This window comes from Oncorhynchus gorbuscha, linkage group LG25 (genome assembly GCF_021184085.1).
Source record: "Oncorhynchus gorbuscha isolate QuinsamMale2020 ecotype Even-year linkage group LG25, OgorEven_v1.0, whole genome shotgun sequence".
NCBI classification, from domain to species: Eukaryota; Metazoa; Chordata; class Actinopteri; order Salmoniformes; family Salmonidae; genus Oncorhynchus; species Oncorhynchus gorbuscha.
In genome coordinates, this window is record NC_060197.1 from 2,866,796 (window position 1) to 2,880,712 (window position 13,917).

At 47.9% G+C, this 13,917-nt stretch overlaps 1 protein-coding gene across 8 annotated transcripts in view; it reads right to left on the minus strand.

Annotated features, from left to right (window-relative positions):
- LOC124014303 (UHRF1-binding protein 1-like) overlaps positions 1 to 13,917 on the minus strand; it is a 61,714-nt gene that overhangs the window by 36,858 nt on the left and 10,939 nt on the right. For all 8 annotated transcript variants that reach the window (XR_006835002.1, XR_006835001.1, XM_046329134.1 and 5 more), the window contains exons 2-8: positions 8,750 to 8,912; positions 6,655 to 6,693; positions 4,374 to 4,465; positions 3,993 to 4,182; positions 3,763 to 3,903; positions 2,229 to 2,396; positions 1,094 to 1,280 (exon numbers count right to left, since the gene is read on the minus strand). Coding sequence is in view for 6 of the 8 variants with exons in the window: in XM_046329131.1 (XP_046185087.1) it covers positions 1,094 to 1,280; positions 2,229 to 2,396; positions 3,763 to 3,903; positions 3,993 to 4,182; positions 4,374 to 4,465; positions 6,655 to 6,693; positions 8,750 to 8,912 (980 nt within the window). In the remaining 2 variants the exon portion in view is untranslated. The remainder of the gene's footprint in view (positions 1 to 1,093; positions 1,281 to 2,228; positions 2,397 to 3,762; positions 3,904 to 3,992; positions 4,183 to 4,373; positions 4,466 to 6,654; positions 6,694 to 8,749; positions 8,913 to 13,917) is intronic.

Sequence of the window (13,917 nt, forward strand, 5' to 3'; positions counted from 1 at the left end):
GGGAGAGAGAGAGAGAGGAGAGGGTTGGGAGGGAGGGAGAGAGAGAGGGGGAGGGAGGGAGGGGTTGGGAGAGGGAGAGAGAGAGAGAGGGTTGGGAGGGAGGAGAGAGAGAGAGAGAGAGAGAGGGTTGGGAGGGAGGGAGGAGAGAGAGAGGAGGGTTGGGAGGGTTGGGAGAGAGAGGGAGGGAGAGAGAGAGAGAGGGGTTGGGAGGGGAGGAGAGGGTTGGGAGGGAAGGAGAGAGGAGGGTTGGGAGGGAGGGAGAGAGAGGGAGGGAGAGAGAGAGAGAGGAGGGAGGGTTGGGAGGAGGGAGGGAGAGGGTTGGAGGAGAGGGTTGGGAGGGAGAGAGAGAGAGAGGGAGAGAGAGAGGGGGTTGGGAGGGAGGAGAGAGAGAGAGAGAGAGGGAGGGTTGGGAGGGAGGGAGAGAGAGAGAGAGAGGGTTGGGAGGGAGGGAGAGAGAGAGAGAGGGTTGGGAGGGAGGGAGAGAGAGAGAGAGAGAGGGTTGGGAGGGAGGGAGAGAGAGAGAGAGGGGTTGGGAGGGAGGGAGAGAGAGAGAGGAGAGAGAGGGTTGGGAGGAGGGAGAGGGAGGGTTGGGAGGGAGAGAGAGGGTTGGGAGGGAGGGAGAGAGAGAGGAGGAGAGAGAGAGGGTTGGGAGGGAGGGAGAGAGAGAGGGGGAGAGAGAGAGGTTGGGAGGGAGGGAGAGAGAGAGGGTTGGGAGGAGAGAGAGAGGGTTGGGAGGGAGGGAGAGAGAGAGGGTTGGGAGGGAGGGAGAGAGAGGGTTGGGAGGGAGGGAGGGAGGGTTGGGAGGAGGGAGGGAGGGAGGGAGGGAGGGAGGGAGGGAGGGAGGGAGGGAGGGAGGGAGGGAGGGAGGGAGAGAGGGTTGGGAGGGAGGGAGGGAAAAACACAGAGGCAGAAGATAAGGTAATGCGCAAAGGTCCAATGTGAGTCAGAGCCCAACTTGATGTGTAGGTATCAGCCAGTCAGTCAAACATTTGTCTGAAGTTTGTGTGTGTTTTACATTTGTATGTGTGTATTAGCAGGCGTGTCTATGTACTATGTGTGTGTGCACACGTGTCATACGTCTGTGTGTGTGTACCTCTGTCCTTGGCGTGTATGTCGTCACAGATGTGCAGGTCGAGGTGTGTGATCTGCAGGTGGTGGGAGGTCTCACACACGTCGAAGGCAGCGAACAGATTAGCCATGGTGGCGCTCTGGTCAGCCGCTGTGCCTGATGACACCTGCTGGCTACGCACCTGCTGGGCTGAGGGGGGCGCCGACGACTCCTGGATACAGACCAGAGACCGTAAAAAATACAGACACTATGCAGACACCGGCACAGAGACATATGGAAAAGCAGACAGACACAAATAAAATTAAGTGAACAAGTGATCAATTTTATTAGTGCATCCAACTAGTGTTGCTTGGGATAATGGCGCCATAGGGGATTTTTATGGGCTCCTAACCAACTGTTCTATCTTGTGTGGGTTTTTCCACATTGTTTGCAACTTGTTCTGTACATAATGTTGCTGCTATGATCTCTTATGGCCAAAAAGAGCTTCTGGATATCGGAACAGGGATTATTTTATGAGTCCGACACGAAGGATATACTGCTTTTCCGAGACCAGGCCCAAATCCCTGTCATTCGCATGAAGATCAGACGGAAATACAGGGAGAGGAGATCAGGGTGCCTTGTGAGAATTTGTTGGCAAGTTGGTAGCCCACCTCTGCCATCCATTCTATTGGCCAACATGCAATCACTGGAAAATAAGATGGATGATCTCCACTCAAGACCATATCTCAACCAGAAGCCACGGATTACAGGCAACATCTGCACCGAGCTAAAGACTAGAGCTGTCGCTTTCAAGGAGCGGGAAACTAATCCAGATGCTTATAAGAAATCCGACAAAGAACCAAACATCCTTTCCTGGAGCACAAGGACTAATTACCAGACCATAACAGAGCGGGTGAGAGAGATGAGGGGGAAGAAAGAGGGAGAGAAAGATTTTGGCATCTACTCTAAGTGTGGACAGAAGGGTACACGACTGGGGCAAATCATTTCTCCACTGTAGGTCTGTCTGACAGAGGAGTGACTGAGCACATAGCTAGTTGTTAAGTAAGTGTGTGTATATGTGTGCGCGTTTCCTGGCCTGTGTGCGCACGTGTGTGTCTACCTGCCTCCGTGAGTAAGTGTGTGTGTGTCCCTGTCTACGTGCGCCTGCATACGTGTGTACCTGGTCCTCGGTGGCCATGCTCTTCCTCTGCTGAGCAGACTTGTCCATGGCCTCGCTGAGTGACTTGGCGTACTGGACCATGGCTTTGAGCTGGGAGTCAGTCAGCACCCACAGCAGGTCATCTAGTATCAGGATCAGCTTAGAGGCCACCACGTTACAGTCCTTGGACTGGAGATAAACACATTCTACATAGATTATTACATACAAAAGACATTAATACTCATTACAAAAGACAAACATTAATACTCATTATATATAGACCCCACACACACACCAGATGCTTTATACATACAGGATACAAACACACACACACCACGTTTCAGTCCTTCATCTGAAGATACACACATTGCTTCTTGTGTTGAACCAAAACAGTGTTATTCAAAAGGTGCAATCATCAATGGGAGATGTAATAAAAGTCACCAGACTGGAGAAAACACACTCCATATCCATGACTGACTGACTGACTGACTGACTAGAGAACACACACTCCATGACTGACTGACTGACTGACTGACTAGAGAACACACACTCCATGACTGACTGACTGACTGACTGACTACGAACACACACTCCATGACTGACTGACTGACTACACACACACACTCCATGACTGACTGACTGACTACACACACACACTCCATGACTGACTGACTGACTACACACACACACTCCATGACTGACTGACTGACTACACACACACACTCCATGACTGACTGACTGACTACACACACACACTCCATGACTGACTGACTGACTACACACACACACTCCATGACTGACTGACTGACTACACACACACACTCCATGACTGACTGACTGACTACACACACACACTCCATGACTGACTGACTGACTACACACACACACTCCATGACTGACTGACTACACACACACACTCCATGACTGACTGACTACACACACACTCCATGACTGACTGACTGACTGACTGACTGACTGACTGACTGACTGACTGACTGACTGACTGACTGGAGAACACACACTCCATATCCATGACTGACTGACTACACATACACTCCATGACTGACTGACTGACTGACTACACACACACTCCATGACTGACTGACTACACACACACTCCATGACTGACTGACTGACTGGAGAAAGTACATACTCAGCACACAGTCATCTGGTACATCTTTGTTTTCACTCACACAGACAAAGGAGTGTGCATACAACCCACACACACTTTTGTCTGTTTAAACACACAGTGGCTGCAGGGCTTGCTGGTGTGTGAGATAAAGATCTTTGTTTACTGAAGCTGATTCTGCAGGCTGTTGGCCCACATACTGTTCTCTATTCTATTAGACCAAGGACTGTTCTGAGTGTGTGTGTGACTGCGTCTCTTCAGACTGCCACTGATTTCGGGTCAGTGTGTATCAGTGTGCTGTGTGTTCGTCCTACCGGCCTCTTCAGAGTGACATCTAATCTTGGACTGGTTGATGATGAGACGGGTGTGTGTGTGTTTGCACCTAAGTGTGTGTTTCCATGCCCGCATGTGTGTGGCGTATTGTACCCGTCTCTTCAGGGTGACTCTGATCTTGGACTGGTTGGTGATGAGACGGATGGGGGCACTCAGCATCTCGTTCTGGGCACTCTGGATGGCGTCCGCCTCGATGCGGATCATCTGCCAGCTGATCTCCTTAAACGTCAGGATCTGAGGGACTCACAGGTAGCCATATTTACACACACACACTGGGTTGCCATGGTTACATACCCCTCTATGCGTGTATGCAGCGCACCCACCTCTCCTCTGTGTGGGTCCTGTATGCGTGTGAAGCGGAGGTCCGACAGGCTCCAGCTGGTGTTGACAGAGTAGACCTGCAGCTGGCTCAACTCAAAGGAGGCGTTGAACGCCTTGGCACTGATCTTCACCACGATGGAGTTGATGGACAGAGAGATGCCCTCCACCACCTTCTCAGCAAAGCCATACTCACTGGGGGAGTGGGGGAAGAGGAGGAGGTAGGCAATTGAAGGCTGGATTTGGATGAACTGAATGCAGGTGTTTTTTAGTAAAATATTTTTCAGCCCTATTGCACAAGGACAGGCAGACAGACACCATGCACTTACACACAACTACCCTCTGAAAGGGGGGGAGAAAAAGAGAGAAAGAGCACCAGCTCCCACCTTTGCCCCGAGGCCGTTGCTATGGGAGACGGGCCATTTGGAGGGCGGGGCTCGTCACAGGTGCTCATCTCCATTACCACCTTGTCCAGGGTCTGGGAGACAGAGATGCAGACGATTACCACACACACACCAGGGCAAGACATTAACGGTTGTCTGCTTGCCCATGAAAGTTTAAAAAAAACATTTAAAAGTCGGACATGAAGAACAGATTAAGTTGGAATGGACAAGAAAATTTAAAAAAGATTTTTGATTTTTGCAATGAGGCTACTCCCATCAGAAGAGGATGAGTGGCATCCAGATTAGTGTATAGCACACTGGCCTCAATCTCTGCCGAGCACTTCAGAGGATAATTACTGTAGGACTTTATTGACAGGCACGTGCAGTCTTTCAATCAGTCACGAGATGTGTTTTTGAGATCAAAGCGAACATACCCGTGTTTGCACATTTGTTGATATTTATTGCTAATTAATTATTTGCCCAGTTATAGCTCATTTTTGGTCAGCAATGCAAATCCTGGAAAAGTCCTGGTGTTCACGTCGCCTGCGTGTGCCAGTGTGCTGTTGTCAGAGTTGGAAGAGAGACAGGTATTTGTGCAGCAGGTAAAATAATAACAGTGTAAGTTTGTCTGGTTAACTATACTGAACAAAAATATAAACAATCAGGAAATTAGTCAATTGAAATAAAATCATTAGGCGCCTCCAGTTGTCAGGTGAGCGGTGTTTCCTCTGGCACATTGGTGCGGCTGGCCTCCGGGTTAAGCGGGCGGGTGTTAAGAAGCGCAGTTTAGGGGGGACGAATGACTTGACCTTCGCCTCCCGAGCACGCTGTGGAGTTGAGGCGATGAGACAAAAATTGGGGAGAAAAGGGGGAAACGGACCAAGCGTCTTATACAGTAGCTCTCCAGGCGGAGGGTTGACGGACCACGCGTCTTATACAGTAGCTCTCCAGACGGAGGGTTGACGGACCACGCGTCTTATACAGTAGCTCTCCAGACGGAGGGTTGACGGACCACGCGTCTTATACAGTAGCTCCCCAGACGGAGGGTTGACGGACCACGCGTCTTATACAGTAGCTCCCCAGACGGAGGGTTGACGGACCACGCGTCTTATACAGTAGCTCCCCAGACGGAGGGTTGACGGACCATGCGTCTTATACAGTAGCTCTCCAGACGGAGGGTTGACGGACCACGCGTCTTATACAGTAGCTCTATCCAGACGGAGGGTTGACGGACCACGCGTCTTATACAGTAGCTCCCCAGACGGAGGGTTGACGGACCACGCGTCTTATACAGTAGCTCTCCAGACGGAGGGTTGACGGACCACGCGTCTTATACAGTAGCTCTCCAGACGGAGGGTTGACGGACCACGCGTCTTATACAGTAGCTCTCCAGACGGAGGGTTGACGGACCACGCGTCTTATACAGTAGCTCTCCAGACGGAGGGTTGACGGACCACGCGTCTTATACAGTAGCTCTCCAGACGGAGGGTTGACGGACCACGCGTCTTATACAGTAGCTCTCCAGACGGAGGGTTGACGGACCACTCGTCTTATACAGTAGCTCTCCAGACGGAGGGTTGACGGACCACGCGTCTTATACAGTAGCTCTCCAGACGGAGGGTTGACGGACCACGCGTCTTATACAGTAGCTCCCCAGGCGGAGGGTTGACGGACCACGCGTCTTATACAGTAGCTCCCCAGGCGGAGGGTTGACGGACCACGCGTCTTATCCAGTAGCTCTCCAGACGGAGGGTTGACGGACCACGCGTCTTATACAGTAGCTCTCCAGACGGAGGGTTGACGGACCACGCGTCTTATACAGTAGCTCTCCAGACGGAGGGTTGACGGACCACGCGTCTTATACAGTAGCTCCCCAGACGGAGGGTTGACGGACCACGCGTCTTATACAGTAGCTCTCCAGACGGAGGGTTGACGGACCACGCGTCTTATACAGTAGCTCTCCAGACAGAGGGTTGACGGACCACGCGTCTTATACAGTAGCTCTCCAGACGGAGGGTTGACGGACCACGTGTTTTATAGTAGGCTATCAGGGCAGCATTTTACTTTGTGGGGAGTTAAGTACCTTTTGCTCAAGGCCACAACAGCAGGAGATGGTGTATAATACATGGGATCAGAGAGCAGCAGCCTTCCATTGTCAATACCAGTGATAATAAGTCACCTTATTTGCCCATGTTGTTACAGGCCTTTTGTGTGTGGGGGGGTGGACAAGTGGCTAAAACAGTTGTAACGTGTCAGCAATAGTGGGAAGGAGGGCGGGACTTACCAGAGAGATGGGGTGGGTCTTCAGCTTGGTCCATGGGATCTGTCAATGAAGAGAAGGAATTAGTCAGCCAGCCAAGCTCCGATGTGACAGTAATATTGGTTCAATATCATACACCTGCAATCTAGTCAGCCAAACAACATCGGCACAGCCATAATATGATCATATTTTCTTGTATTTAACCTATATGCTATAAATACAGTCACATATTTCTTATATATTTTCCTGAAATGCATTTGAATGAGTCTATTCCTGAAATAAATGTAATCGCTGTGAATGTAAATCAGCTGAAATGAGAGAGGCAGGCTGAGAGAATGAATCAAGGACACAGTCTAGAGAAGCAGTCAGTGCCAGCACATTCCACTCCTCCCCAAACTACACTAATCCCTCTGAGCAGACCCTCTTAATCATGCCCGTGTCAAATCAAATAGCTTTTACACCAAAGAGTGATATGCAGATTTGGGTATGTTCATCTTCCCCCACAACGAGTTAAAAGGCTATAAACACTGAAATAAATATTTAGATATGTGGCGCAAATTGAATTACTACACTAAAACTGTATTTGACTTCTTCAGTCATTGAACTGAAATGGTTTAGCAGAGCCTGCACCTGTAGGTGAGTTTGGAGCAGAGATTTAGACATGGAAATTAACAGTTTTTGGGTGCCTGAGTTGTGGGTTTGTGTGTCCCCGCTCCAATGAGGATGGGCATCTGTATTGTAACAGAAGATGGTGTGCGCGACTGTATGCGTGCTGGCATCTAAATCAGACAGAGAGAGTAATCTCTTCCATAGCCTAAGTGTTAGAGAAGTTAAACTACAGCTGGGGGACCGCCACGCCCACCGGTCCTCCCCGGCTAAGTGGGCCACGCCCACCGGTCCTCCCCGGCTAAGTGGGCCACGCCCACCGGTCCTCCCCGGCTAAGTGGGCCACGCCCACCGGTCCTCCCGGCTCCACGCCCACCGGTCCTCCCCGGCTAAGTGGGCCACGCCCACCGGTCCTCCCCGGCTAAGTGGGCCACGCCCACCGGTCCTCCCCGGCTAAGTGGGCCACGCCCACCGGTCCTCCCCGGCTAAGTGGGCCACGCCCACCGGTCCTCCCCGGCTAAGTGGGCCACGCCCACCGGTCCTCCCCGGCTAAGTGGGCCACGCCCACAATTTCACCGGTCCTATTGGCTAGATGACCAAGCCCACTGTTCCTTTAGGCTAGATGACCAGAACTCTGTGACACACTGGCAAAACTCCAATGATTGTAACGTGGTGGCCTCTAAGCTGATCCTGATCCTAGATGACCTGCTGTGGGTGCTGACTGACTCCCAGCTCAAAGCCATGGTCCAGTACGCCAAGTCACTCAGCGAGGCCATGTACAAGTCTGCTCAGCAGAGGAAGAGCATGGCCACCGAGGACCAGGTACACACGTATGCAGCACACATTACCTCAATGATTGGGCCATTGCGACCGCAGCATTACACCAAGGACAACACACAGCGAGTGTGACACATCAATAAAGCTAAGTTAGTGACACTCAAATGGGCCTCGTCTAGGAGAACAGCCAGACAGACATAACTCAAGGCAATTTCAGAAGACAAAACTTTATCCTTTCACAGTTTCAACGCTGGGCAGCTCCCCACTATACTTGTTAGAATATATTGCCTGCTATGTAAAAGGGAAGGTCATGACACAGGGATAAGATGAAGACCCAAGACAGCAGAGATAAAATACAAGAGAGAATCATTTGGGCAAAGAAAACAGAAGGGGTTTCAGAAGAGGAAGGAGATGGCTGGTAGTAGAGACCTGACTAACAGAGTTTGTTGTTATTCTGCTCCATTCACCATCTCCAGGGAGTGTCAGATGATGTGCGCATACAGACACAGTTCATCTCAGTGCACTTCTATATCCACCGCTAACATTACGAGAGAAGAGAGAATGAAAGAGTGGGAGAGTGAGAGGGGAGTGAGAGGGGGGTGGGCAGGGTGAGAGGTAGCAGACAGTAAAATTGAAATATGGACTAAGATGGTGGGGTTCATCTGAGGAGAGTGACAAAGGGCAAAAGCACCACCCAGAGTGCAGGTGTGTGTGCGCATGTCGCCCTCTCTCTTACCCGGATGGCAGCCTTGTTGCAGCCCACTTTGTTGATGGCCAGCCAGGTGGGCAGGTCCAACATGCTCTGCAGTACCTCCTCATCCAATTCCAGGTTGGTGAGCTGGCCCTCGCCCTTCAACGTGCTCAGGTTGATCTTGTCTGGGGACAGGTTCTTAGCAAACCTGCAGAGGGAGGAGGAAGGAGAGGATGGGAGAGTAGAAAATGAGTATTGTTGTTATTCATTCAACATCAAGGAAAGAAGCCCTTAACATACATCATCATAACTACAAATACAAGACACCCTTACTTTCGGGAGGGAGAGACTAAGCGAAAAATAGGAGAGAGAATTGCATTTAACCTGTCTTTATTGGCACAATTCATTAAAGTACAGTCCCTCTCTCTCCCTTACCACCAGGGAGAAGAGAAATATAAAGGCAGACAGAGCGGACAAGAAAGATAATGGACAAGGAAAGAAAGGCAGAGGGATAGTCTATAAGAGAGACAAGGGAGCCAACCAAATCAGCCTGTTAAAAGTGGTGAGCAAACTTTTGGGAAAAATTTGATCAATTAAAGTTATTTTTTTACAGAAAACTAATTAAAAACCAACTTTCTGCATCCTTATTGGGAAGGGCAATCAACATGCTCGGCACTGACAAATGACTGATTGGCTGAAAGAAATTGATAGAGAAGATAGTGGGAACTGTTTTGTTAGACTTCAGTGCAGCTTTTGATGTCATTGATCATAACCTATTCCTGAAAAAGACTTAGGTGTTATGGATTTGCATCATCTGCTTTATTATGGACAGAGTTACCCATTTAATAAAACTCAGAGGGTTTTCATTAATGGAAACCTATCTCATACAAATTAATTTCAGTGTGGTGTACCGCAGGGCAGCCTGCTAGGGCCATTGTTATCTGTTTTTACAAATGACCTTCCACTGACCATGAATAAGGCCTGTTTGTCTATGTACAATGACGACTCAATAGTATACATGTCGGCTACAACAGAAAAATAAATAACTGATACACTTAACATTGATCTCCAGTCAGTTTTAGAATGGACATCTAGCAATAGGCTGGTGCTAAATATCAAAACTAAAAGCATAATTTTTGGGAGAAATTACTCTCAACGCTAAACCTTGTTTAAATCTATTATTTAATCATGTGGCTATTGAGCAAGTTGAGGAGACTAAACTGCTGGGTGTAACCCTAGATAGCATGCTTTCATGGTCAGAAAATAGACTCAATAGTTGCTAAAATGGGAAGAGGTCTGTCCAGACAGATCCAACCGGCCCTAGTTTTGTTCCACCTTGACTACTGCCCAACGGTGTGGTCATGTGCAGCAAAGAAGGACATCGGTAAATTGCAGTTGATTCAGATCAAAGCAGCACGTATCGCACTTAGATGTACACGGAGGTGAATGTCAGTATGCATGTCAATCTCTCCTGCCTCAAAGTTGAGGATAGATTGACTGCATCACTATTGGTCTTTGTGTGAGGTATTGATGGTACCGAACGGTCCGTTCATACAGTTGGCACAGTTTGGACACTCATCGGTACAGCCCAAGACATGCAATCGGAGGTCTCTTCACAGTCCCCAGGTCCAGAAGAGGCTGGGAAACGCAGTGTTAAATAGTCATGACTACATGGAACTCTGCCACCCCAGGTAACTCAAGCTAGGATTAAAACCAGATAAAAAGAACACCTTACTGCACAAAGAGGACTGTGGAGAGAGACAACCATTTTATATACATCCCTTCTATTGTAATTTGCACTGTACTATGTATTAGACCTAGATATTGTGTATGTACGGATATGTAGGTTAGGTGTGATGTTTTAAATGTATGTATTTCAGTCCTTGACTAATAATGTTCTGTACTAGGTAATGTTTCATGTGGACCCCATGAAGAGTAGATGATGCTTTTGCAGCAGCTAATGAGGATCCTAATAAATACCAGTACCAAGGAGAGACCAGATAGTGAAACAGAGAGGTAGGCCTATAGGCCTGTTATGGAACATTATAGAGTTCTGCTGAAAGTCATATTACAGACTTGGAAAAGAGGGAGACAGTGACATGTCTGCTGCTTCTTAAAACCGTACTCAAGGATGTGAGAACTTTAGTGTCACACTGTCAACTGTAAGGGGATTCCCAAATCGTATCTTTCATCAGGAGGTAGCACAGCCAATGGGTGTGTGTGTCCTAGGTTCCATCGCTAGGCCCCGCTCAAAGCTCCAACACACACTGTGCCCATGACCTTGTGCCAAAGTCCCTAGACTCCCTAATACAGTTTGTGGTTAGTAGTTAGCCAAACACCCACATACCAGGCAAAAGGTAATTGTCTTAATTACGGTTTACAGATAAAGAATTCCCAGTAACTCATTCAAGCGGTGTGTGTTTGTTCACCACAAGTGTGTGTGTCCATATACAGCCTGTTTGACTACGTTAACTCATTTTATCGATCAACATTACACCACAACTAAGCACGACAACACACACAGACAAATGTTAATGAAGCAGACTGCCACAGTTTGACTGCTGTAATCTTGTTAGCTACCTGGTTGGCAGGCAGCTAATCTGACACAGATAGAAGTACCATGCTCTTAATTAGGACCAGATCAATAGCTCCCAACTGTGCTGCAACATTCAGCCAACATTTAAATAACATCCTTTAACCAATATTTTAATAACTGCTAGACAGATTCACAACTGATACAACCAATGGCTTGGTAACATATATAGCATGATTCATTTGTCCCACATCACAACCCATAGGCTATACCATATTGAAGACAATAAGATTAATTAACCCTTACATGCTGATCTGAGGTCAGTTTTCACGCTTCATCCAACTGTTGAGGTTAGGATTGGGGAGGGTAAGCTGATCCTAGATCTGTGATTTGGGGCAGCAACTCCCTTTCTAATAAATTATTCATGTGGTCAAGACTCTCAGCACAGCATGAGGAGCAGAGGGGCAGTGTGAACGGGCCACACACACACACACACACACACACACACACACACACAGAGAGAGCATTGGTACAGTGAACTCTTATACTTCGGTCACTTGTGTTGCCGACTGTGGCCATAAGGAAGTAGCAAGATCCGATCAGCTTCTCTGGCCTGTCGCACTCACACACAGAATGACTGGAAACAGCTCATTAAACTTCCCCTGTACCTACCTCATTCCTGATCAAGCTTTTGTTTAGTTAGTTCCCTTATATGGGCTAACCTTTCTAGGATATCTTTTTTAGCTTTTTCTAATGTAGGTTACTTTTCTGCCGACTGGGATCTACAGTCGTGGCCAAAAGTTGAGAATGACACAAATCTTGAGAATGACACAAATATTAATGCGTGTCATTCTGCTGCCTCAGTTTGTATGATGGCAATTTGCATATACTCCAGAATGTTATGAAGAGTGATCAGATTAATTGCAAATTCCTTCTTTTCCATGCAAATTAACTGAATCCCCCAAAAATATTTCCTCTGCATTTCAGACCTGCCACAAAAGGACCAGCTGACATAGTGATTCTCTCATTAACACAGGTGTGAGTGTTGATGAGGACAGGGCTGGAGATCACTCGGTCATGCTGATTGAGTTCAAGTAACAGACTGGAAGCTTTAAAAGGAGGGTGATGCTTGGAATCATTATTCTTCCCCTGTCAATCATGGTTACCTGCAAGGATACACGTGCCGTCATCATTGCTTTGCACAAAAAGTGCTTTACAGGCAAGGATATTGATGTCAGTAAGATTGCACCTAATTCAACCATTTATCGGATCATCAAGAACTTCAAGGAGAGCGGTTCAATTGTTGTGAAGAAGGCTTCATGGCGCCCAAGAAATTCCAGCAAGCGCCAGGACCGTTTCCTAAAGTTGATTCAGCTGCGAGATCGGGGCACCACCAGTACAGAGTTTGCTCAGGAATGGCAGCAGGCAGGTGTGAGTGCATCTGCACGCACAGTGAGGCGATGACTTTTGGAGGATCGCCTGGTGTCAAGGGCAGCAAAGAAGCCACTTCTCTCCAGGAAAAACATCAGGGACAGACTGATATTCTGCAGAAGGTACAGGGATTGGACTGCTGAGGACTGGGGAAAAGTCATTTTCTCTGATTAATCCCCTTTCCGATTGTTTGGGGCATCCGGAAAAAAAGCTTGCCCGGAGAAGACAAGGTGAGCGCTACCATCAGTCCTGTGTCATGTCAACAGTAAAGCATCCTGAGACCATTCATGTGTGGGGTTGCTTCTCAGCCAAGGGAGTGAGGTCACTCACAATTTTGCCTAAGAACACAGCCATGAATAAAGAATGGTACCAAGTCATCCTCTGAGAGCAACTTCTCCCAACCATCCAGGAACAGTTTGGTGATGAACAAAGCCTTTTCCAGCATGATGCAGCACCTTGCCATAAGGCAAAAGTCATAACTAAGTGGCTCGGGGAACAAAACATTGACATTTTTGGTCCATGGCCAGGAAACTCCCCAGACCTTAATCCCATTGAGAATGTGGTCAATCCTCAAGAGGCGGGTAGACAAACAAAACCACTCAAATTCTGACAAACTCCAGGCATTGATTATGCAAGAATGTGCTGCCATCAGTCAGGATGTGGCCCAGAAGTTAATTGACAGCATGCCAGGGCGGATTGCGGAGGTCTTGAAAAATAAGGGTCAACACTGCAAATATTGACTCTTGCATCAACTTCATGTTATTGTCAATAAAAGACTTTACACTTGTAAAATGCTTGTAATTATACTTCAGTATTCCATAGTATCATATGGCAAAAATCTCAAGACACTGATGCAGCAAACTTTGTGGAAATTAATATTTGTGTCATTCTCAAAACTTTTGGCCACGACTGTAGATGTTCCATGACTAAATGGTGTGCTGATCTTTGTTGGATGTGTTGTTCAGTCTCAAATGGGACAAAAAAAATATTAGAAGACAGTAAAAATACCCTAAAACATTGTTAGAATCTGCCCTAGAGTAGAGGTATTAAATAATTATTTTACAACAGAAGTTGAAGGAGACTAACTGGATTGAAGTGGATGATTAGGTGGCTGAGGTATTAGGCGAGGCCAGGTTAAATTAAGCCACGGCACCAGGGTTAACAACGATACTCCTAATTTATATTAGCATGATTCACCCACTCGTCACCGTCATAGCTGGTATTGCTGTGTGTTTGTATTACACACACA